This window comes from Bos indicus x Bos taurus, chromosome 10 (assembly GCF_003369695.1).
Source record: "Bos indicus x Bos taurus breed Angus x Brahman F1 hybrid chromosome 10, Bos_hybrid_MaternalHap_v2.0, whole genome shotgun sequence".
In the NCBI taxonomy this organism is placed as follows: Eukaryota; Metazoa; Chordata; class Mammalia; order Artiodactyla; family Bovidae; genus Bos; species Bos indicus x Bos taurus.
In genome coordinates, this window is record NC_040085.1 from 59,145,715 (window position 1) to 59,172,065 (window position 26,351).

Here is a 26,351-nt window from a genome sequence, read left to right on the forward strand (position 1 = left end):
ATCCTCTGTCGTCCCCTTCTCCTCCTGTCCCCAATCCCTCCCAGCATCAGAGTCTTTTCCAATAAGTCAACTCTTCGCATGAGGTGGCCAAAGTACTGGAGTTTCAGCTTTAGCATCATTCCTTCTAAAGAAATCCCAGGGCTGATCTCCTTCAGAATGGACTGGTTGGATCTCCTTGCAGTCCAAGGGACTCTCAAGAGTCTTCTCCAACACCACAGTTCAAAAGTGTCAATTCTTCGGCGCTCAGCCTTCTTCACAGTCCAACTCTCACATCCATACATGACCACAGGAAAAACCATAGCCTTGACTAGATGGACCTTTGTTGGCAAAGTAATGTCTCTGCTTTGAATATGCTGTCTAGGTTGGTCATAACTTTCCTTCCAAGGAGTAAGCGTCTTTCAATTTCATGGCTGCAGTCACCATCTGCAGTGATTTTGGAGCCCAGAAAAATAAAGTCTGACACTGTTTCCACTGTTTTACCATCTATTTCCCATGAAATGGTGGGACCAGATGCCATGATCTTCTTTTTCAATGTTGAGCTTTAAGCCAACTTTTTCACTCTCCACTTTCAATTTCATCAAGAGGCTTTTGAGTTCCTCTTCACTTTCTGCCATAAGGGTGGTGTCATCTGCATATCTGAGGTTATTGATATTTCTCCCGGCAATTTTGATTCCAGATCATGATAAAGAGATTCAAAAATAATAAAACAATAATCTGAAAGTGAATCATTAAAGGGAGCCCCTTTAGATAAGATGATTAAGAAAAGGCTCCTGAGGTGACTATAAGATTTTAACAATTAAAGCACACAGAGCTTGCTGTGTGCCCAGTGCTATGGTGAATGCTTTATACATACTAATTCACTTGATTTTTGCTGTATTGCCCTATATGTGAGTGAGAGATCTGGATTTGAGCCCAGGAAGTTTTAACCAGAGACCAGGCCCTTAACTACCACTTTATTTTGCCTCTCAAAAGCATGTAAGCGTTCAGGCAAAGATAATGTATGATAGCCCTGAACTGTGTCTGGGACATAGCAATATTATTATTGTTATCAGTTATTATTAAGAGAGGTTGAAGCTCTAGGAGTCACAGCTCCATATTCTGAGGAGTTTGGAGTATTTGGGGCTTGAGTGATGCTAAGTGACTTGTCCTTTTTAAAAAAAAATTTTGTTTACTTATTTAATTTTGGCTGTGGGTCTTCCTCGCTCCATGTGGGCTTTCTCTAATTGCCTCAAGCCGGGGTTACTCTCTAGTTGCAGCGCAGGGGCTTCTCGTTATGCTGGCTTCTCTTGTTGCAGAGCACGGGCTCTAGAGCTCGGGTTCAGTAGTTATGGCCCACAGGCTTAGTTGCCCTGTGGCATGTGGGATCTTCCTGGACCAGGGATCAAGAGCAAACCTGTGCAGACTCCTAACCATTAGGCAGCCAGGGAAGTCCAAGTGACTTGTTCTGAGTCCAGGTCTGTCCTGTGCTGACTGCTCTCTCCCCTTCCCATCTCTCTAGGAAGGGGGAGGGGAGGCCTGCCCTACCCTCTAGGGACATCAGGCCCGCAGATCATGTGGAAGTCACTCCTTCCTGGTATTTCCTGGAATGTGACAAGGAGAGTTAACGTCCCTGCCCAGTCTCCAGGAAGTTGTAAAGGACTGGGAATCTCTCCAACCACCTTCTCAGGAATTATTTTCCTCCCTGCAGAGACTTCAGATAAACTGTAATATGAAGACACTCCCTTTTCTGAGAGTGAGAGGCTGGCAATAAAAAGTTGTAGGAGAAGTTGCCCCGAGTGCATTGGATGCTGGGTCGGTACCTGGGTTCTGTTTCTAGCCCTACTACTAAAATCATTGTGTGACCTTAGGGAAATCACCAGAGTCCTCTGGGCTTCAATTTCCTCACCGAGAAAATGAAGGGAGTAGACTAAGACCACTTCCAGACCTAAAAGTTTACCATTTCCCTCTGTGCTCATTATCCTAACTGAACAGAAGCCCTGTATTAGGAAATAGAAGCCCTTCTTTGACCTTCCATCCAAGGTTCAGTTGGGCAGGAGAAGGAAACAAACATTTAAAGGTGTGTGTTCTAGGCTCTATACCACATTTATACAAATTGCCTCATTTAATCTTCACATTAACTCTTTGGAGAAGGTATTGTTGCTCTCATTTTACATAGAAGGCACCTGAGGCTCAGAGAGTAATTGCCCACAAACATCCAAGAAGGAACAAGCAAAATCAGGATTTGAACCCAGGTCCCATGAAATCTCAGAATTTCTGCTCTTTTCCATCTTGGTGCGTCTAATGGTATAGAAAGAGAAGGCGATCAAGAAACAATCAGGGGCTTCCCTGGTAGCTCAGTGGTAAAGAATCAGCCTGTCAGTGCAGGAGACACAGATTTGATCCCTGGTCCAGGAAGATCCCACATGCCTCAAAGCAACTAAGCCCATGCATCACAACTATTGAGCCTGTGCTCTAGAGCTTGGATGCCACAACTACTGAGCCCACTCGCTGCAACTGCTGAAGCCCACACACCCTAGAGCCTGCACTATGCAACAAGAAAAGCTACTGCAATGAGAAACCTGCACACCACAACCAGAGACAGTAGCCCCCACTCGCTGCATCTAGAGAGAAGCCTGTGCAGCAGTGAAGACCCAGCACAGCCAAAAATATATAAAATTATTTAAAAAAAAACCCAAACTACAGCATGGTGACTATTGTTAATGATACTGTATTGCATATTTGAAAGGTGTTTTAAGACAGTGGATTTTTAAAGTTCTCATTACAAGAAAAAAATTTGTAATTATATACAGTGACAGATGTTAATTAGATTTACTGTGGTCATCGTCTCACAATATGGATCATTATGTTGTATACTTGAAATTAATATAAATATTATTTTTCAGGTGGCACTAGTGGTAAAGAATCTGCCTGCCAATGCAGGAGACTCAAGAGACGCAGGTTCAATTCCATGGTTAGCAAGATCCCCTGGAGTTGAAAATGGCAACCCACTCCAGTATTCTTGCCTGGAAAATTCCATGGACAGACGAGCCTGGTGGGCTACAGTCCATGGGGTCAAAAAGAGTAGGACACGACTGAGCATATATACCTAATTTAAGAAAAGAAACAGTTAAACATTTTCATAATCTGTTTCTCATTGTTAATTATTCAAATGGCATTTATTGACCAATTGCTGTGACAGGTCATGTTAGATCCCACAGGGCTCAAAAGGACTGCAAGACACATCCCAGCCCTCTGGGAGTGAAAAATCAGTCCAGCTTTGGGGAGAAAGTGCAGTAACTCATTACACTTGCAAGCACAGTGCTTGTTCAAGGTCCGTCTTTCCTGTTATGCTGTGAACTCCTAGAAGGGAGGGCCTGGGCCCCTGCTGTTCACTGTCGTTTTTCCACTGCCTAGCAAAGTGCTGGGCACAGAGCAGATTCTCTCGGGCTTTATGGTACATAGATTACATCACACAATAAATAACTGATTAAACACCAAAATAAGTGGTAGAGCTGTGAGAGAGTTTAGGAAAAGTCTCTGGAGGAGGGAACCATCCTTGAAGGATAAGGGTCAATTGTACAAACTCATCTCTGGGCTGGAGTCCACATTCTACTGGTCCAGACTTGAGCTGTGTTCCCCTTCCACAACCAGACCTCCCTAAAGATGGCATCTCTAGAAGGAAAGAACATCTGTGAATTCCTTTTACCTTTGGATCTGTTGACATCAGTGTGACACGGTTACCTCATCAGTGCTAGTGACCCCAACGAAGGATCACTTTATAAGAAACAGGCCTCACCTGGCCTGGGTTCAGGTGCTGGGGAGCAACTAAGCCCATGCGTCCCACTGCTAAAGCCACAGTGTCTAGGGCCTGTGCTCTGCAACAAGAGAAGCCACTGCAATGAGAAGCCTGAGTGCTGCATTAAAGAGTAGCCCTCATTCTCTGTAGCTAGAGAAAGACTGCACACCAATGAAGACCCAGCAAAGCCAAAAAAAATTTTAAACTATATTAAAAAAGACACAAACATGCTGATGTATGGCAAAACCCAACAAAATTCTGTAAAGCAATTATGCTTCAGTTAAAAAATAAATAAATTAAAAAGAAAAATAAACCAACAAACAGAACTCAGTGTCATGGAGTCCACAAAACATTGCTAAGTCCAAAAGATGCAGGCATCCAGAACTAGAGGGAAGACTTGCCAATTACTGCCCCCATAAGAGTGGTTACTCCCTTAGTCATCAGATAAAGGACATGATTTACTTAAGAAGACCAAGAGATAACACAAGGAGACAAACAGTTCACTTCTCAGACCCGTGGTTCCACCCTATGGTCCTGAGGTTTCTCAAGTGACTCCTGGGCCCATGATATAACAGATCAACTTGCCCAGCCTGCCAAGGGTCTTCTAGGGGTCAGGGGTGGGGTTGTAATCAAGATTGGGTGGCTCCCTACCTCTCCATGCTCCTTGGAACTGGCTGCAGCTGAAGGATTTCTGGGAATGGAGTGTGTCCTCTGTTTTGGGAGTTCATGATACGGCTCATGCACTTCTTCATTTGACTCTGAAAGCTACAGTGAATTGTGACATCCTTATTCACTTTTTAAAATGATACTGGTCAAACTTTTTTAACTAATAGAGATAAAAAAATGATGAAAGTCCTTCTGTTCCCCTCCCCTCAGACACCATGAAACCTCCCTCAAATCCTCTCCTCTGGGGTAAACTACCATTAACAGTTTGGTTTCTATCCTTCTAAACAATTTCCCCCACACACAGTCAAACATATGTATGTATGGGGTCGGGGAGGATCTGAGGCAGTTATTTAATCTCTGTAACTCAGTTTTCTCAGGTTTATAATGGAAGGAATACTAATCCCATAGGGTTGTTGTGAGGTTGAAATGAGTTAAGATACCTAGCATTCTCAGAAAAGAGTCCGGCCCAGGACTTCCCTGGTGGCGGAGTGGATAAGGAATCTGCCTGCCAATGCAGGTGACACAGGTTCGATCTCTGGTCTGGAAAGATTCAACATGCCGTGGAGCAACTAAGACCCTACACCACAACTACTGAAGCCTGTGCATCGTAGAGCGCATGCTCTGCGATAAGAGAAGCCACCATATTGAGAAGCCTGTGCACCACAATGAAGAGTAGGGCCCGCTCACCGCAACTAGAGAAAGTCCACTAGCAGCAATGAAGACCCAGCATAGCCAAAAATAAATAAATTAATTAATTAAAAAGAGTCTGGCCCATAGTAAACATTCAAGAGGTTGGCTGTTATACCTATCCCCTCATTCTTTTCCACAGCAGCTTAGTATCCTACTGCATAGATGACACTACTGAGAGGTTTTACTGCCCCTGTGACAGATGCCTGCTGCTGCTGCTAAGTCACTTCAGTCGTGTCCGACTCTGTGCAACCCCATAGACGGCAGCCCACCAGGCTCCCCCGTCCCTGGGATCCTCCAGGCAAGAATACTGAAGTGGGTTGCCATTTCCTTCTCCAATGCATGAAAGTGAAAGTGAAGTTGCTCAGTTGTGTCCGACTCCCAGCGACCACATGGACTGCAGCCTACCAGGCTCCTCTGTCCATGGGATTTTCCAGGCAAGAGTACTGGAGTGGGGTGCCATTGCCTTCTCCGATGACAGATGCCTAGGAACACACAAATAAACTAAATGGATCTCCTAAACTTAGGGGGGGGGCTGGATCCAGAACCCAGGATTCTGCCTGTGGCCCAGAGTTGTTCTTATCATACCACAGGGTCCCCACAGGCCCCCTTAAAACCAAAGAGGTCTGAAAGGGGCAGCTGCTCTCACTCCTTGTTCTTCAATGAGATCCTACTCAGCTGCCCCATCTCATTTGGACCCCAGGCTGTCTCTGATGGGTCTCCAGGGCAGGGGGCTTTAAAAGCAGGTGAGCCCTCCTCTTGCTCTGGACATACCCCCAGGTCCTTTCTCTGCTACCCAGTGAAACATGCTGAGGACATATAGCTGCTCTGGGATCAGCTCAGGCCGACTGCTGAGAAGCAATGGCTCAGAGCTCAGAGTGAGATTAGGCTACTTATCAGGCTACAGACACTCCCAGAGCTCCCTCTGTGAGCACCAGGCACTGCACCAGCCATTGAGGGGTACCTCCATAATGTGGGTAAGAGGCATAGCCATGGCCTTAGGGAGACCCTAGCCAGTAGGGACCAATCACTTACTTAGGGCTCCTGGGTGCAGGGTTCCCCTGGGTGTTCACAGGGGCAGAGCAGGGCAGGCAGATAAAAGGGAGCTACTGAATGCAGTTACCTGGTTCCTACTTGTCCTGCTTGGCCTCCACGTCTAGGTGCCATCTCCTCCTCCTAGCCCTGACAGGTTTATGGAAAAGCAGAGGACACTGGGTCATGGGCAGGCTGAGCCTTTCCTGTCACTCTGGGAACTTCTTTGAAGCACTTTTGCAAACTTGAGGCACAGAGCTGGAAAAGCCTTGGGGATTATCCACCCTGCCCATTTACCAGCTGAAGACAAGAGATTTGGTGAGGAAGGGGCAGGGCCACAGTCATGGAGCCATTCATTCTGCCCCTGTGACCACCCTGAGGTAGGTGTTATCTTTCCTACTTAAAGAATAAGGAACCCGAGGCTTTTAGAATTTGAGTTGCTCAAGGTCATAAGAAAATGTACTAGCCTAACATGTAACTACCTACCTCTTTCTTTCTATGGGGAGCCCAAGACATCCAAACACCCCATTGGCCTCTTCCTTTATCACCGCTTCCAAATGCAGGAGAGCTTCTCTGGTAGTTGGGCCAATGACAAGATGCATATTGAATGACAGAAAACTTTTCCTCAGCCAACCCCAGCAATATCTGTCTTTCCCCTGGAAGATTCACTCCCTTTGGAACCCTGTTCTGGAAGAGGCAGTATGGCTTTAGGGACCAGCCGAGTTCTAGTTTTGTTGGGTGTGCAGCAAGATGTGGGAATTTTGTATGTGGTAGGTGGCTCAGATAGTAAAGAATCTGTCTACAATGTAGGAGACCTGGGTTCGATCCCTGGGTCAGGAAGATCCCCTGGGGGAGGGTATGGCAACCCACCCCAGTATTCTTGCCTGGAGAATCCCCATGAACAGAGGAGCCTGGCAGGCTACAGTACATGGTGTTGCAATGTCAGACACAACTGAGCGACTAATACTTTCACTATACTTTTCACCAGGGGAAGCCAAGTCTGGGGTGCCCAGGGGAGCTCTGGCTAGAGCCTATCTGCCCCCGTGATGTGTTGTAAGCCCAGCTGTTGTTCCCCAGAACAAGCAGCCCCAGTTTCCAAAGGTCACAGCTGAGTCACTTTCTTCACCTTACCCTAGATTACTGGCTCCATTTCCTCTGAGCTTTTTCCTCATTCACTCCCTCTAAGCTCATACGTTTTCCTCTCTTCTGCTTACTTAGCAGTTTTTCCAGAAGTTCCTTAGAATCATCAATCCTTGAGATTATAAATGCTGGCAGTCCTATCTCATCCCATTTAGAGGGTGACAAGGGAAATGATTCACTTTAGTGTTTCTGAAAACACGTGACACAAATATGCAAGCAAACTTGAAAATCCACATTGTTAAGCTACATATATAAGCACAGCGTTAAATACATATGTGCTTAAAAAAGCAATGTGACAATTGTATTTTAATCACTTGCTCAGAAATTCCAAAAGAGTACTACAAACTGTCAGTCTGCAAGGTCTGAGAATCCAAGATTTGCATCTTATTAACTATTTGAATTCTTTCTATACCACGTTGATTTGCATATATAAGAGAGGTCAGGGCCCAAAAGGAACATTCTATACACACCATCCTCACTTCCTCCAAGTGACTTACTGAAGTGACTATCTCTCAGAGTGCCCTGGCATTGAAGTTTGGTGGAGCGGAGACAGCCTTCTACAGATAAAGATCAGTCGCTCAGTTGTGTCCAACTCTTTGCGACCCCATGAATCACAGCACGCCAGATCTCCCTGTCCATCACCAACTCCCGGAGTTCACTGAGACTCTCGTCCATCGAGTCAGTGATGCCATCCAGCCATCTCATCCTCTTTCGAGAGCCTTCTAGTATAAGTTTACTTACAGGGAGGGTCCCCTGCTCCACAGTGATCCAGTCACAGCTCCCCATGAATCCTACGCCAGCACTTTACAGGGGCTGTTTGTTCTCACATCCTGCTACAAGGGATACTGAGTTTACTAATAAGAAGATGAAGGACTGAAGAAATGGTGTCCTGTTCAGGTTACAGATGGTGGAGGCCCAAGTCTCCAGCTTTCCCAGGGCTGGCCTGAAGCCAGAGCGCCAGTGGCTGTATGACCCCATCTTTGAAAGCTCTCCTACTCTGCAGAGTCCTCCAACACTGTACGTGGACTCAGGCACACCCAAACTCAGATTTTCTTAGGTGGTCTCAATATTCTGTTTTCTTTTCTAACCAAGACACCTTTAAAAGGTGTAAACTCTTCAACCCAGCTATTGTCATTCTAAAATACAACTTCAGGAAAGAGTAAGTTAGAAGCATGAAAATGTATGTACAAGGATAGTCATTGAAACTTTATCATAAGCTCGAAACCCTGCAGAGTATCCAAATATCCAAACCACTGTGATTTGCTTTATAAATAATGGTACATCCATATGATGGGATATGGTGATGTAGAATGATGATGTATGACACAGTTAAGGGAGTGGCCAAGATGGTGGAGTAGGAAGACCCTGAGCTCACTTTCTTCCACAGGCACACCAAAATTACAACTATTTACAGAGCAAATTATTAATGAGAAAGACCTGAAAACTAGCAGAAAAGATCTACAACTAAAGATGTAAAGGAATCACAGGACTTCCCTGGTGGTCCAGTGGTTGGGGGTCTGCCTTCCAATTCAAGGGACATAGGTTTGGTCCATCGTCAGGGAACTAAGATTCCATGTGCCACAGGGCAGCTAGGCCTGTGCACCACAGCTGGAAAGCCCAGGTACCCTAGAGCTCTCAATCATCAACTAGAGAAGCCTGCACCCTGTAACGAGAAGTCCTTGCACCACAACTGAAGAAGGTCCACAGGCCAGCAATGAAGACCCAGCACAGCCAAAAAAGGAATAAAGGACTCACAACAAGACAATTAGGAGGGGCAGGATAGTCAAGTCACACATCCCCCAGCGGATGACCCACAAATGGGAGGATAACTACAATTGCTGAGGCTCTCCCCATTAAGCAAGGAAACCAAGTCCCACATCAGGCTCCCCCTCCTGGAGATCCTACATGGAGAACCACAGCCAGGCTGTGCCTCTGCCCACACACAGGGAAGTCAACGATGGGGCCACACCTCCCCAGGCCCAGCTCTGGGCCTGCAACCTCCACCTCAGGGTCACACCTGAGGGCCTGAGGCTAAGGAGTGGAATAAGGTGATGCCAAGAACTTGGGTGTTCCTACAGACAGCTCCTCTCTCCTCCCTCCAGCCACCCATTAACATACAGACAAGACTGGAACTGAAACCCAAGAAGAGCACTCACATCTAGAGCCTAAGGGACACCCCTAAAGGGGTCCTTACTCCACAGGGCCTCTGGATGATGGGAACCTTGTAAAATATCAGCACTCAAAAGAGACCAGTGCAACCCTTCCATGAACAATGGAGGAAACCAATGCCTGAATTGGGAAAGTGACTTGGGAAGTCACACAGTGAATTAGCTGCAGGCCTGGGATTAGATACAACCCAGGACTCCTGCACCAAATCCTTCACAACAAGCTGCCTCTTGTAGGCCTGATGGGTGCAAGACCCTAGAGGACAGAGGCTTCTCTCCAACACATCACCTTCAAGAAGCTCCTGCTGATTTTAAGATCCACTGAAAGATCTTTTGGCAGAAACATCTTACATGAATCCTGTTACCACTTCTAGGTACCCAAGGAAGGAACTCAGGGTCTGACTCAGAGAGGCTTTAAGCAGAGAGGACAGTCAGGAGGGAGACAGGGAGGCCGTGGGAGTGCAGCTGTGCTGCTTCAGGATGGCAGCGGCTGCACCGGAGAACCTCTGCTGCTGCCTGACAGATGCTCCCCTCGGGTGATGAGTTCCCAGCCAGGCCACCTCACTGCCGTCCTCCCTGAGCCCTCAAGGACCTCGGTGACCTCGGTGTGTGGATGCGACAGTGAAGTTGGAGACCTGCCTGCTACCCAGGCATGTGGGTCTTGTATATTGGCTTCTGTACTCCAAGCCCAGACTGATATCATGTACAGAGGACAGTTCTGGGGAAAGGCAAATATCCAATAAATTCTGTCTCTTCCCCCAACTCTTAATCTCTGGTCCAACTGAGTTCCCTTGAGACTCCTTTGCTCTCCCAATGGGAGCAAGATAGGAACCAGGAAGGAAGAGGCAGGACTGTGCTACGCAGAAGTGACTGGGATGGCCTGACACCCAGGGACGGGAGATCCAGACGTGACTTATGACAGCATCCACCGTAGCCAAATGTGGACGGCAAGAGGAAGTGGTTGGAGCTGTGTCCCCGTCTCCTTTGAGGTCCAGGGGGCAGCCTCTCCCTTGTACCCTTTAGCCTGCTGGGTCCTTCTTCTCAGGTCTCCACCCAAGTTGGGAGTGCCAGCTGGGTGGGGTCCTCAGTATTACCCGGTGCCACACATCAGTGACAGAGCACACAGAGTCCAGCAAGGCCACCCAAGTTTGGGGAGCTCGTGGGGAATTCATATTCTTGTTTCCGCAACTGATTCACTGAATCAATATTTATTGAATATCTAGGGAAAGTGGCAGGAGAACTGAATTTCTGGGCTTCCTGCAACCCCTTCCAAACAGTGGAGGGAACATCTTAATAAGGATGCAGAGAAGGGGCCCCAGCACCAGCTCAGTTCACTGACATGGGTCCTCTCGCCACCTGGAGGACTTGCTGGCCCCTCATCCCATACCACTTCCTCTCCCACCAACCACGCTCTCTGCCCCTGCTAGGGAAGCTGTGAAACATCACAGTAGGTAGAGCTCTGGGAGGATTTGGAAATGGAAAGTGTTTCCTGAACTGTTTTCAGTCAGCCCATTCACTCCTTGAAACTGCCTGCATGGAGGTATCAGGAAGCCCATTTAACAGACCAGGGAGTAGCGGCTCTAAGGCCTTAACACAGAAGATCTAGCCCCATCACCATTGTGAACTGAGCCACGTTTTTTGTCCTTGGTGTTCCTGCCTTTCCAGGAGTCCCCACTGCAACTCCTAAGTCCTTTTCAGGTTCAGTGGCTTCCTCTCTCCGCCAAATCACAGTCAGAGGAAGAGTGGCTACTTGTGAATTTAACATAGTGAGGCCACCTCCTTTAGGGGTATTTCTATTGGAAGACTTCCATCTAGAAAGGGAAGAGTCTTTCTCAGCCCACGTTCAAGAACGCTGGGCATCACTGAGCTGGAAAGAGTTTTAAGAGAAGGGAGCCAGCAAGTTGGGCCCTACCTAAACAGGACTTGGGGAAGGAAGTGGTGTGGCTCCTGAGTGCTGTGCCTGTGCTATGTGTAAACGCAAGATAACTCCAAAGGTAACACGAGAAACGAAAAGTAGTGTGAGATCTCAAGCAAATTACTTGATTCTCTATTTCCTTAGTTGTAAAATAATTATATTTGGCTTGCTGTGAGGATTAGAGATCATTAAGTTTTCAACAGTCAATGAAAATTGTACTTGATGCAGAAAATGAGTCACTTTCAAAAACCCCAGATACTTCCTTTGGTGAAATGGGTAACCAAAGTCAATTTCTCCCCAAACAGGGCCACAAATGGGGGCAGCAGTCATGTACTACAAGCAGAATTTATTACCCAAATCAATTTGAGGAACTCCAGGCGCTGGTTACAGCCTTCCCTGGTCACAAGAAAACCAGAACCTCTTCAAACTCACCTGCCAACCCTAGCTGATCTGAGGGGTAGGACTGTAGCCCAAATCATGTCCCAGCTATTGTATCTTCATTCGTGACCAGTAACCTCAAAGTCACAAATGGCATGGTGTGATTTAGACCCCAATCTTACCCAGGAAAATCCCATAATTAAAACAGACAAGGTTGGAGCTATCACTCAGACAGAAAGGTACAAAGACCCTTAATTGGCTTTGAGGAGGGAAAGTTTCCTGCTCATAAAGACTGAAACTAAACCAATTGTCTAATAATCATTAGTGAACTTTGAGCCTAGAAGGGCATGCTAATCCTGTGGGGTAAGACAGGTGTACTGCCCAAACTCTCCTGGGCTAGTCTGTACACGATTTAAGGTCTCCCATGAGGACCCTTAAGTAGGCACCTCCTGGTTGCCTAGTAACAAAGGAGCCTGCAGAGGCTGCCTCCAAATGTGCAAAAGGGTTCAGGCGGGGCACATTGGGAAGGTGATTCTTCACCTTGCAAAGTAAGTCACACAGAATTCTCAGGATCTGAAGAGGAGTGCTGCAAAGTTCCTTGTCTGTTTCTACATTTAAGGAATACAAGCTGGTTTGATTTCACATGAGATTGTGATTTTATTTGTTCGATTTTTATGTGTCCTAGATCCAGGAAAGTGAGTCCCTTATTCTCCTTTTGTCATAAAACCTAACAGCCCTAGTGTCAAGGGAGAGGCACTGTGCTCTGAAGTAAAATTGTTCACAACCTTTCACCCTCAACCCGGAGCTGCAGATTTTTGTGAAAATCAGCTTCTGGGCCACTTAAGTCTTGATAAAGTTGTAAATGGTCTCTTCTTACCTGAGCTACCATCTCCCATCTGGCCACAGTCACAATAGAAGCAGGAATTCAATGGGCAGATTTCTTTCCTTATTCAACTTCCAGGTACTCCAGGAAGAAGGGGAGTTCCCAGCACCTGCCTGCCAAGCTCTGCTCTACTTGAACTTTGATCAGCATAAACAGGTCATCCTGACTACAAGTTCCCCCAAATTCTCCTTACTTGTGTTTTTTTATTTTTATTTTTTTAAATTTTATTTTATTTTTAAACTTTATAATATTGTATTGGTTCTGCCATATCTTACTTGTGTTTTTAAGGCACAATTCCCCAGCGTACGGCTCTCTGTTTACAATGAATTATTTTAATTATTCTAACTACTCAAAAGAAACTTCCACCACTCCCAGTCAACCACTGAACTCCAACATGCTGAGAGTGGGGACAATGACAGAGCTCAATTCACATCATGGATTCTGGTCGTTGGGGTCACACTTGATCATGACTTTCAACCCCAAACCCTTTCTGGATGTTTCAAAGGCCTCCAGAGCTTTCTCCAGAGGAAACCGATGGGTGACCAAGGGCTTTACATTCACAGACTTGGATGCAAGCATTGAAATCGCCATCGGCCATCTGGAAAAGATCACAAGCATTACACTCAACCTTCAGGAGGAAACAGGGAGGGCCCCAAAACTACCAAGCACAAGATCAGCTTGGCCACACTTACTAGTTTTTTGTTTTTTTTTTTTTTTTGACCACATTTATTTGTAGATTTGTGGTTCTGCAAGGTCGGTTCTACAGGCCAACAATGGGTGGAAATGATCTTATGACTTGTAATTCAGGAGTACAGAGTCTGTTCCCAAATGCAATGTCTGCCATGAAGCCTAGAATTTCTCTGGCATGAAGGTCTAAGGCATATGTAAGCCACAGTGAAGAGGCAGATAGCCTCAGGGCGGCAGCCCAGGATGATCTAATCACACCGTGTAGCAGCTCATTTGGCAGAGTTTACAGGAAAAAACAGCACTCTGTTGACAGGACAGATACAAATTCTAAAATGGGAGAAAGGGCCACTAGTGGGGAAGATGGTCCTGGACAGAGTTCCCCAGCAGGGAGAGGATCGAGCCACAAAACACATGTTGGCATTTATTTAGACCCCGTCAGGGTGGGATCTGGGGACTGGGAGTGAGAACCAAGGAACTGGAGTTCTTGTGGTTGCCCTCGTTTCTCTCCTTCTCTTTAAAGAGGGAAGATGGAGATCTGGCCACTTAGAACCGGAAAAGAGAGCGCCTGGGCGATGAGGGGCAGACATTCAAGAAGAGCATGCCTCATAATCTCCCTCCCTCACTCTCTCCCTACAGACCTGTCAGCTCTGCCCTCCCATCTTTAACCAGGAGTGAATGCTCTCTCTTTGGGGCCTTATCATATCGCATGGCTCTCAATGCGGCCAAGGCGTGCCTCTCATGAATAAACAGGCAGAGCCTCTTGGTCCCAGAGGCCGTGGAGGGCCTCCCTTGGACTTGCTGGCCGCTTGCCACCCTGGTTCACCCACAACATACTCACGTATTGCAGTATCGAAACACGCCCTTGATGTCCACCTCCCTGGTGGCTGCGTGCACGAGGGGCACGCTGGTCATCTCAGAGCCCAGCCCCACCAACACCAGGGTCCCACCAGAATGAGTGGCCTGAAGAAGAGGTAAGGACAGAAAGCTAAGAAAATGAGAAAATACAGACTCCACTCACAGTAGCCCTGTTGCCATGAGGATGCATGCATGGTAAGTTGCTTCAGTCATGTCTGACTCTTTGTGACCCCATGGACTATATAGCCTGTCAGGCACCTCAGCCCACGGGATTCTCTAGGCAAGGGTACTGGGGTGGGTTGCCATGCCCTCCTCCAGGGGATCTTTCCAGTTCAGGAATCAAACCTGTGTCTCTTATGTCTCCTGCACTGGCAGGTGGGTTCTTTACCACTGGCACCATGTGAAAAGCCCACTGTTGCCATAAAAATAGGTAAATATCCAGAAATTTCAGAAAGCTTGATTCTTTTTATACAGCTGAACTCTTTAGCATGTTAACCAAACTCAGCAGAGCAGCAGAGTGAACACGGTCTCCGTTAAAGGTCCTGAATGCACTTTACCAGTGGAGGCACAGTGGGAGCATCTCCTGCCGCCCACAGCACCCCAGGAAACAGCAAAAGTTCTCCAGAGAGCAATGAGGATCTCCCCTGCAACCAAGGCTGACCCTTCAGCAGCCTCTGAGCATCTTTCAAAGCTTTACTTAGTACCAGATGTCAGTGTCAGCCACTTTCTCCTCCAGAGTACTTACCCACAAGACAGAGGGTCAAATTTCTAAGGGGCCACCAACTACCAAGCACTATACCAATGGGGAGGGCCATAGGAATTCTGTGGTTCAACAACTGCCCTAGGGGCTTCCCTGGTGGTCCAATGGTTAAGACTCCCAGCTACCACTGCAGGGGGCACAGGTTCGATCCCTGGTGGGGGAACTAAAAAATCCCAAAAGCGGTGTGGCCAATAAATAATTAATTAAAATGCTTTAAAAAAATAAAAACTGCCTTATATGTGAAGGCTGGCAATTAGAAATCTTTGTTCCAGGGACATTCACCTCAATGGTATAAGTCATAATGGAGTCATCAATTTCCTCTTTGGAGTGGGCAGGAGAGCAAAATTTCCGCTGACAACTTCCACATAACTTTACATGAGTGCTGAGCCTGCTCCAGAGATGTGGGGGAGATCATGGTGCTCAGTGTAGTGAGAGACAGAAAAATGGACAATTTGCTCATGCTAAGTTTTTACTATAGCTAACAGTAGAAAGCACTTACTGGGGGCCATTCTAAGTGCTAACCACAGAGATTTAAAACAGCACACATCACAGCTTGTCTCCGCGGGGAAGGATACATCCTGGAGAGAAGCCTGTAGTATAGGGGTGACTCCTGGCAGTTGTACTTTTGAGCTGTGGGCCCCGAGACGGTGCTGTCAGCCATGGTCGCCTCATGTGTAAGAACAGGACGATGCCTTCCCATAGCAGGACTAAAGGGGTAACAGTCACAGAGGCCTGCACTAGAATGGGCTCAACGCATAGCTCATTTGCGGGTTTAATGGAGGAGCAGTCACTTACAGACCACCTGTGACATACAAACACTGTCAGCCAAGGAAAGGGCATCTCACGACGGGAAAATGTTGCTGTCCTCACTGAAGGGGAGGGGTTCAGATTTGTGAGTGAGCCACGGAATACACTGAGAAACTTCCCAGGAAACCTGCTGTCCACTCAGCATTTCCTCTCTACCTGGTAAGAAGGGAGAGAAGCACCACTGAACTGGTCATCACAAGCTGCCAGGAGGCCAGTAGCTTACTGACCACAGGCAAAGGAATGCTCAGGCCATTGCTTAGTGGGTGTGACTTTCACAACAAGGAGATGACAGCAATGCTAAACATTTGCTAGGTCTCCTTATGAATATTATCCAGACACAACACGACAGAAGACTGACTCTCAAAGGAGGGCTTTGCCCTATAAAGCCATATCTTTTACTGCCTCTCTGTTGAATTGGGGGTCACTGTCTTGTCAACAACTCAAAAACAGCACACACACCTTACTGCTCAAGCCCTCAAGGTGTCTGGCACAAAACCAGGCATATGGCAGGAACCCAAGATATGCCATGAGTCAACATGGCTCCACTGGTAACACACAGGCTCAATGCCTGCTGGATTTTGGTTTCTCTTAGCTCCTTCCCACATGGTGATGCTGATTATCTCCAACAGTGGAGCCGAGAGCTGGTTGATTCCGGCTGGAACTGGTCAGGGCAAAAGTGGCACCTGCTCCTCCCTCTCCCGTTGCTTCCCTGACACCCCGGGGTCACAGGCATCTTGGTAGGAAGAGGGGAAGGCAGCTCTGCTTGGGTGCCAGGCTTGAGGGCCGTGCCACACAGGTTGAGGGATCAGCTTTTCCCAAATGTCTTGCATGGTGGAAAGTGCCCTTGTGCGTGACTCAGAAGGGCAGAGGCATGTGCTGTTGTGAGAAAGCAGTCTGGGGGACAGGGCAGGGGTGCCCAGGGGTGGCAGCTGCCGCCATTCTCCCCAGCCCAGCCCCTTCCACCCCAGAACTGGCTCCTAGCCCCTCAATCTCTTCCCCTCTGGAGCAGCCGGATGGAGCAAGGAAAGCCCAGGCATTGGAGTAGTGCGCTCCAGGCAAGTCCCTGGGCCTCTCTCATCATAAAACGTGTAAAATGAGAACTTACTGTGAGGGCTAGTATGCAGATTAGGACCATGTCTATAAAGCACACAGCCAAAAACACGGCCCATGGTGGAGAGCAGAGCCGAGCTCGTATTCCTTCTTTTCCTCATACTTTGGCAGTGCTGCTCCTCCCTGCCCCTCCCCTTCCAACATCCATAAATTACTGGTGGGTTGCTAAAGGGTGGGTCAGGTATTGGCAGCTTATTCATTCCTAGTTCTGGGAAAGGACAGCAGAAGACAACTGTGACCCTAAAAACACACCTCATCTTTGTGACTAACTGAATTAGTGCCCGTCACCTTGTATCAATGACTCAAAGACTGTAGTTTTCCTCAATAAAACAAGATAGGGATTTCCCACACTCATCTAAGGCATGGTTCCCTGTTCCTCCTATTGATTGTTTTTTCTTTTTCTTTTTTTTCACCAAGAGCACTACTTGGTAAAATCCTATCCTAAAGGTATGAGTCACTTAACATCTTTGAAGGCCCATGTGTATCTGTGGCCTAGTTTGAACATCACAATGACCCAATGAGGATGTTAGGGAAGTGTCATTACCTTCATAAGAGAGATAAGAAAGCAGATAACAAGGGATTACCTAATTATGTTTTGCAGGGGGAGCATGCCTTCTACTGGTGCCTTCTACTGGTTCACCACCCTGGGCTGCTTACTCGAAGCTGCCCACCAGCTTCAGCTACCCTTATTTCTACTGGGCCTGATGGCTCAAATGGTAAAGAAGCTGTCTGCAATGTGGCAGACCTGGGTTCGATCCCTGGGTCAGGAAGAGTCCCTGGAGAAGGGAATGGCAACCCACTCCAGTATTCTTGCCTGGGAAATCCCATGGACAGAGGAGTCTGGTGGGCTGCAGTCCACTGGGTTGCAAAGAGTCGGACATGACTGACTTAACACTTTCACTTTATCCCTACTCACGTAGATGCCGGCTTGGATGGAGGTCTCCACCCCTGTGCACTCAATTGTGACTTCTGGCTTGCTGCCCAGCAGGCCTTCCACTTTCTTGGCTATTTCCTGAGGGCTCTCGTTGGAGATCTGGAGGATGAAATCAGCCCCGACTTCCTTGGCTTTAGACAACCGAGAGGCTGACAGATCTACAGTTGAACAAAAGTTTCTTTCAAACTAAGAAACTGGATGGTGGATTAGGGAGAAAAAATGAAGATGCAGATTCTGATGCCAAGGAAGCTCTGTGTAGTGGTGTGGCTGAGCCCAACACACACACTCTCTGAACACACACACCCTCACACACGATCTTTCGATAACTTCTCAAACATGTACACCCTTCTATATCCCCATATACCCCCATACCTACCACATAGCTCTCCACAGCTACACACATACACTCTCTCACCTCCTCACACAAAACACGCAGTGACACCCTTTTGCACCCCATTCCCTTCAAATATCCACAACACCCCATAAAGCACACAACTCTACACATTCACCCACACACTCTCAGATACGTTACACACATACATACACACTCTCTCACAGATGCCTTCTCCACATACATACACCCAGCTTCAGTTTATACCACACCTCTCCACACTCACATACTCACATATGCTGTCAGATAACCTCTCCTCACACATACACACTCATGTCTCTCGTTCATATCACATACCTCACACACAAACATCCTCTTATAAACATATCACACCCAACTAACTTCATATCACATACATACACTCACACATACACACCCCCTCTGAGTTTGGTCAAACAAGGGCTGAGTCTCTTCTTAGGACCAAATGGGCAGTTTAAGTATCTGAGGTTCACATATAAAGAGCCAGGTTCTTATCAGTGGTTTTCTTAAGAAAAACTTACCAGTCACCACCACTTGAGCTGCACCCATTGCCTTGGCTGCAAGCAAACTGACCAGTCCAATTGGCCCTGAATAAAAGAGTAAATAGGAGACAATTCTGAAATACCAAACACCAGCTCTCCCCCTTTTCCAGGCCAGGGACAGAAACTGTACCTTCTGTGGGCCTCTAGCATCTCTGCCCCAGTCCCTGACATACAGTGAGACCTTAACAACTGTTTGCTGAGTGCATGAGTAAATGAACACATGAGTGCTTGTTCTCTACCTGGAATCTGCTCCCAGTGCTGGGCTCCTGTTCTCTTTGCCCCCCACCCACCTTTTCAGAAAGAACCCCTCATGTCTCCCCAAGGTGAGACGTATCCTTTAAGGTGCCCCCTGAGGACCCCCTGTCAGGGTGTCCTAGGTTGTCTTCCCCATTTCGGTGTGCTAGATGGTTTTAACACAAAAACCAGATCACAAATACACTTATGCAGGATACCTTTGAGGATCTGCTTTTTGGACACTCCAAAAGTGAGTTAGTGAGTTTGCCCAGAAAGCAAAACACTGGGAAATAAGCAACAAACGGGTTAAGTAAACTACAGCAGGATACTATACACCTGTTAAAAAGAGGAATTCCCTGGAGGTCCAACTGTTAGGACTCTGTGCTTTCTCTGCCAATGGCATGGGTTTGATCACTGGTCAACGACCTAAGATCCCACAGGCCATGTGGTGTGGCAAAAAAAAGAAAAAAATATATATATATATATGTCATCTAACTCTTATCTATTGACATAGAAAAATGTTCACAATATTAATGTTTTTGTAGGTAAAATGAAGCATGATCATTTAGAATGATCTCATGAATAAAGCAAAAACAAAACTGAAAGATTCTACACCAAATTCTTACCAATGGTCCTCTCAGGCTGATGGTGCTATCAGTGAATTTTTGTGTGTGTTTGTTCACATGTGTGCAGGCATGGTATGAATAATTTTTTTTTTCTAAGGCAAAAATGTATTACTTATGCAGATTAAAAAGAAAAAACCTGTCACCTGGATCCTACAGTCTGCTTGGCTCATTGAGGCACATCTGTTCTACACCCATCACCCGCCATAGGAAGCCCTGCAGTCACTTATTTGGCCCTGCCCCAAAAAAATCAATCACAAAATGTATAAGGATTAACTCAAAATGGATTAATGACTTGAACATAAGACCCGAAACCCTAAAACTCCTAGAAGAAAACATAGGTAGTAAGCATCCTGACATCAGTCTTGATGAGTTTTTGGATTTGACAGCAAAAACAATGGCAATAAAAGCAAAAATAAACAAGTGGGGAATTCCCTGGCAGTCCAGTGGTTAGGACTCCATGTTTTCACTGCCAAGGGCCCAGGTTCAGTCTTTGATCAGGGAACTAAGATACTGCAAGCTGCATGGTGTGGCAAAAAAAATAAAAAATAAAAAATAAACAACTGGGACCATATCAAACTAAAAAACTTCTGCATAACGAAGGAAACATCAACAAAATGAAAAAAGCAACTTGTTGAGTAGGAGAAAAATATTTGCAAATCATATATTTGATACGGGTATTAATCTCCAAAAATATAAAGAACTTACCCAACTTAACAGCAGAAAAACAATCCAATTTAAAAATGGGCAGAGAATATGACTAGACATGTTTCCAAAGAATATATACAGATGGGCAACATAAACATGAAAAGATGCTCAACGTTAATAATCAGAGAAATTCAAAGCAATATTACAAAGAGATATCACTGCACATCTGTCAGCATGGCTTTTATCAAAAACACAAGTAACAGGTGTCAGGGAGGGTATGGAGAAAGGGAAAATCTTATGCATTTGTTAGTTGGGAATGTAAGCCAGTCCAAACACTATGGAAAACAGTATGGAGATTAAATTAAAAATTAAAAATAGAACTTCCATGTGATCTGACAATTCTGCTTCTGCTCAGAAGTGGAATTTTATCCAAAGAAAACAAAAGCACTAACTCAAAATGAATCTCCACTCCCATAATCACTGCAGCATTATTTATAATCGCCAAGACATGGAAACCATCTAAGTGTTCATCAGTGGATGAACAGACAGAGAAAATGTGGTGTACACACACACACACACACACACACACACACACAATGGAATATTATTCAACCATAAAAACCCTGAGCTCATAGTTATGGAGACTGGACTGGATTGCCAGAGGTAGTGGTGGCAGTGAAGAAATGGATGAAGAGGGTCAAAAGGTACAAATTAAACCTCAATAATACAAAAAAAAAGTGTACACCAGCTCACACCCACAAGGAGTGAAGCATGTTGTCTCGGTCACGTGAAGCAGTTAGAAGCCTAGATGATTCAATCTGAGGTTGCCAGGTTTGTTCAGCTGGGTGGAAGCAGAGGAAGAAGGAGCTAGCTATAAGCCTATGTGGACAGAGTGCTGGCTCCCCATGGGCTGGGACTCACTCCTGCTGGTCCTAAGTAGTAGCCATCTCATTCTTGGAAGACCAGGAGACCAGTTCTCTGGGATGATCTGAAAGCTCCAAAAGATAGCCTTCCCTTTAATCCCAAAAATATTTCCCTAGTTTCCTGTCAAGGGTTGAAAAATAATTCCAAATTGCACTCTTTAAAGTGAACAAATGAGTTATGTTGCCTAGGAGATAACATTAGTTAGCTACCTTGCCTGCAAACATTTATTTAGCATAGTGCTCGTCACTGAAGGAATGGCACACTGTAATTCTCCCTAACCAGAGATTCGAGAACCTATTTCAGCCCTCAGAGTGGGGATGAGATGGGCAGAGGGGTCTCACATTCCCCTTTAATGAACTCATAACCACAGTGATATCTGTTTCTTACCAGCTCCACACACAAGGACCTTGTTCCCCAGCGTGACTCCAGCTCGCCGGCAGGCATGGATCCCCACAGACAGTGGCTCAATCAGGGCCCCTTCCTCAAAGGTGACATTGTCAGGAAGCCTGAGGAGTCATTCAACATACTCAGTCCCTCTAGGTTAACAATAATAACAATAGCTAATATTTACTGAGCTTTTATTTATATGCTGAGCAAAAGGGCTAAGCAATTTACCTATATTCACTCTTGTAAATCCTCAGAACAGTTCTGTGTATACATTATCATTCCCACTTTACAGACAAGGAAAGCAAGCTTTGGAGGAGTGAATGACTTGCTCCAAAAGTTCAAAATCAGGGAGTACTGAGAATCTTAAAGGGTTTAAACTGGAAACCAGGTACGTCTGATTCCAGAGCCCGTATCATACTGCCTCCCTCTGAAAATGCCATCCAAGATAAGGTGCGGTGTGGCTGTCTTTAATAAACGAGTTCATTTCACAAGGGTTTAACTTAACCACATCCCAGCATTTCATCTGCTTCTCAAACTTATAGCCTTTCTGGTTTCATTTTAGCAAACAACCCAGACTATCAGCAGCTTTGCACAACAGTGATTAGAAGCTGACATCACTCTGTACATCGTCCCCCATAGTACATGCTCCAAAAGAACCACAGTGCTAGCAGCAGCTGCCTGGCTGTCTCTGGACTGGTTAAGATGAGAAAGGGCTTGTCTCCACATAGCAGATTAAATGCTGTGTCACCTTCGCCACTGGGTTCTTGGCTTTCACTTCCCTGTCTACTGGCATCTTGACCCTTTTCGCGATACCACTGATGAAGACAGCAAATATTTGCATAATGCTTTACAGATTAGAGCTTTCTCCTCCATTATCTCATTTAATCCTCAGCATGACCTTGTCAAGCAGGAAGGGCAGGCTTTGTTGTTTTTTTCTTTTTTTGGCGGCTTGCAGGATCTTGGTTCCCCATGCATTCTTAGTTGTTCAGTCGTGTCTAACTCTTTGTGACCCCATGGACTGTAGCCTACCAGGCCCCTCTGTCCATAAAATTTTTCAGGCAAGAATACTGGAGGGGTTGCCATTTCCTCCTCCAGGGGATCTTCCAGACTCAGGGACTGAATCCGAGGCTCCTGTGTCTCCTGCATTACAGGTGGATTCTTTACCCACTGAGCCATTGGCTGTGAACAGGGATTAAACCCAGGCCCTCAGCAGTGAAAGCCTAACCACTGGACTGCCAGGGAAGTCCAGGGAAGGCTTTGTTTTTTATTCTATAGAAGCAAAACTGACTGAAGCCATGAAATTAAAAGACGCTTGCTCTTTGGAAGAAAAGTTATGACCAACCTAGACAGCATATTAAAAAGCAGAGACATTACTTTGCCAGCAAAGGTCCGTCTAGTCAAAGCTATCATTTTCCAGTAGTCATGTATGGATGTGAGAGTTGGATCATAAAGAAAGCTGAGTGCCAAAGAACTGAAGCTTTTGACCTGTGGTGTTGGAGAAGACTCTTTGAGAGTCCCTTAGACTGCAAGGATATCTAACCAGTCCATCCTAAAGGAAATCAGCCCTGAATATTCATTGGAAGGGCTGATGTTGAAACTGAAGCTCCAATACTTTGGCCACCTGATACGAAGAACTAACTCACTGGGAAAGATTGAAGGCAGGAGGAGAAGGGGACGACAGCAGATGAGATGGTTGGAGGGCATCACCGACTCAATGGACATGAGTTTGAGTAAACTCCGGGAGTTAGTGATGGACAGGGAAGTCTGGCGTGCTGCAATCCATGGAGTCGCAAAGAGTCAGACACGACTGAGCGACTGAACTGAACTGAGCAGAACTGAAGCCAGAAGACATTAAGAGACCTGCCCCAAATTACAAGCCTAGTGAGCAAGAAAGTAAAAACTTGAATCCAGATCTCCTGATTTCATATCCTCTGCCTGTCCCACATCAGCTGCCTTTTGGCACAAGCAGTTCTGTAGTTAACTTTTGCTAGTTCCTCACTGCCCAGTACTTATTCAATGCTCCCAAAACCTCCACATGCAAGAACATGAAATCCCTAAAATTCCAAAAAGAAATAAGTGGAAGCCAAAGCATGGGCTCATCTCCATGACCCTTCTGTTCACAACCCTCCACAAGATAAATAACAAGGTCTACATTCGGCCTGACAGGTGCCCACAACCCTTTCTTTCTCCCCTCCCCTCTGCTTCTCTTACACCATTTCCCCCACCCCAATCCACTCTTCTGCTCTGATTATTATCATCATCCCCCTACCTGCTGAATCTATCCCATAAATTCAATATTAAGGAAAAAACTCTGAAGAGAAATATTGACTTGCAAACTCTCTCAAAGACCCCAAATCACACACACACTCTCTCCAGTAGTCCTGCCTCATCACATTTGGGTCTCGCTCAAAGCTGGTACTGGGACTAAAGTGAGGGTGGCCTGTGGACAGGAACTGTGTGCTCTTCTCATTCTCACTCTGACTTCCCTATGACATAAGAATACCAAGAGGAGGGGCTTCCCTGGTGGTCCAATGGTTAAGAATCTGCCTTGCAATACAAGGGACACTGGTTCGATCCCTGGTCCAGGAAGATCCCACATCCCTTGGAACGGCTAAGCCTGTGAACTACAACTACTGAGCCTGAGCTCTAGGGCCCATGATCTGTAAATATTGAGCCCACCAGGCCACAACTACTGTGCTCCACAACAAGAGAAGCCTCTGCAACTAGAAGCCCACACCTGGAAACTGGAGAGTAGCTCCCACTTTCCACAACTAGACAAAGTCCATGCACAGTAACAAAGACCCAGAGCAGCCAATTAAAAAAAAACAAACACAGAGAAATGGGATTGGAGATGGTGATGAGAAAGGATTACCCTGTGGGAGATTATTCCACTGACAGGGCAGATGTTGCCTTATCACACATAGTCATAGCCAGAGTCCTGCGAGCTGCCCTTTTGCCACAGACCTGGGAGGAGCTACTGGTCCTCTTTCCCCAACCTTATTGTGTGAAAGCTGAGGGAAAGGGGATGAGTTTCTTTCCAACTCTAACTGTTCATGATTTTCTAAACACCAGAAGAGAGTGAAAAAGTTGGCTTAAAGCCCAACATTCAGAAAACTAAGATCATGGCATCCTGTCCCATCACTTCATGGGAAATAGATGGGGAAACAGTGGAGTGGCAGACTTTATTTTTGGGGGCTCCAAAATCACTGCCGATGGTGACTGTAGCCATGAAATTAAAAGATGCTTACTCCTTGGAAGGAAAGTTATGACCAACCTAGATAGCATATTCAAAAGCAGAGACATTACTTTGCCAACAAAGGTCCGTCTAGTCAAAGCTATGATTTTTCAGTAGTCATGTATGGATGTGAGAGTTGGACCATAAAGAAAGCTGAGTGCCAAAGAATTGATGCTTTTGAGCTGTGGTGTTGGAGAAGACTCTTGAGAGTCCCTTGGACTGCAAGAAGATCCAACCAGTCCATCCTAAAGAAAATCAGTCCTGAATATTCATTAGAAGTACTGATGTTGAAGCTGAAACTCCAATACTTTGGCTACCTGATGGAAAGAACTGACTCATTTGAAAAGATCCTGATGCTGGGAAAGATTGAAGGCAGGAGGTGAAGGGGACGACAGAGGATGAGATGGTTGGATGGCATCACCGACACAATGGACATGAGTTTGAAAAAACCCTGGGAGTTGTTGATGGACAGGGAAGCCTGGCGTGCTGCAGTCCCTGGGGTCACAAAGAGTCGGACATGACTGAACGAATGAACTGAACTGAAACACCAGAGAACGACAAGGTAACTTGGAGGTTTTCATAGTGGGATTCAGGGAATAGGCAAAGCTTCCCTGGTGGCTTAGAGGTTAAAGTCTCTGCCTGAAATGCGGGAGACCTGGGTTCAATCCCTGGGTTGGGAAGATCCCCTGGAGAAGAAAATGGCAACCCACTCCAGTATTCTTGCCTGGAGAATCCCATGGATGGAGGAGCCTGGTGGGCTACAGTCCACGGGATTGCAAAGAGTCGGACACCACTGAGCGACCTCATTTTCACTTTCAAAGAATGATCAAGAAGCCAAGGGGGAAGCAGGAAGATAGAAAATAAGATGGGTAGGAAAATAAAGAAGCTGTCGTGGTGTGCAAATCCTCACAAAAAGAAACAAGAGAAGAGGGTGTGGACCCAGGGCTAGGCTGGGGACACAGACACAAAATACCCTTGGAGAGGAAGAGAAGTGGGGGTAGTGTGTCCCCTGAAGGCCCTCTGCAGCCCTCGCATTGCCACTGCCAACCAGGACACTTCCTTCCCCACCTCTCCCTACAACCAACCCCCGCTCCCCATTCCCAGTGCAAGGCTCCTTTTCAGGCCTATCATGGTACCATCCCCCAAACATAAGGCCACAGCTATGACGCAGTCATTGCACTGTTTACTGAGCTCCTATTACGTGCCAGGCCTCATGTTGAGTACCTGAGACGCTTTTCCCATTGAATTAATGTACTAAAATGTATTAATTCTATGCATTTCATCATATCGATGCTATTATTTCCATTTTACCATCTAGAAGATTGAGATTACACAATTTAATTTGCTCTAGGTCACACAGTTGGCAAATAGCAGAGATCAGTGGTTAGTCTCAAGCTTTATCACTACGCTCTTCTGCCTTCCACAAAAAATTTGTTGGGCACCTTGACTTGAAAAGGGCCCAGGAAAGGTGGGCTGGTTTAGGAACCACTTGCTCAAAGGCAGACTCTGCCCTTGTAACTTGTTCCCTCCTCGAGTGCCAACTTAAACTCACGAGGTCCCTGGCCTGTGACTCCTCTCAAGGCTTCCAGTAGGC

At 46.3% G+C, this 26,351-nt stretch overlaps 1 protein-coding gene across 1 annotated transcript in view; it reads right to left on the reverse strand.

The window, feature by feature from the left end:
• Positions 1-11,706: 11,706 nt before the first annotated feature.
• SORD (sorbitol dehydrogenase) overlaps positions 11,707-26,351 on the reverse strand; it is a 35,449-nt gene continuing 20,804 nt past the window's right edge. Inside the window, exons 5-9 of the mRNA XM_027554119.1 lie at positions 21,523-21,641; positions 18,686-18,751; positions 17,777-17,952; positions 14,167-14,288; positions 11,707-13,239 (exon numbers count right to left, since the gene is read on the reverse strand). Coding sequence (XP_027409920.1) covers positions 13,074-13,239; positions 14,167-14,288; positions 17,777-17,952; positions 18,686-18,751; positions 21,523-21,641 — 649 coding nt within the window. The 3' untranslated portion in view covers positions 11,707-13,073. The remainder of the gene's footprint in view (positions 13,240-14,166; positions 14,289-17,776; positions 17,953-18,685; positions 18,752-21,522; positions 21,642-26,351) is intronic.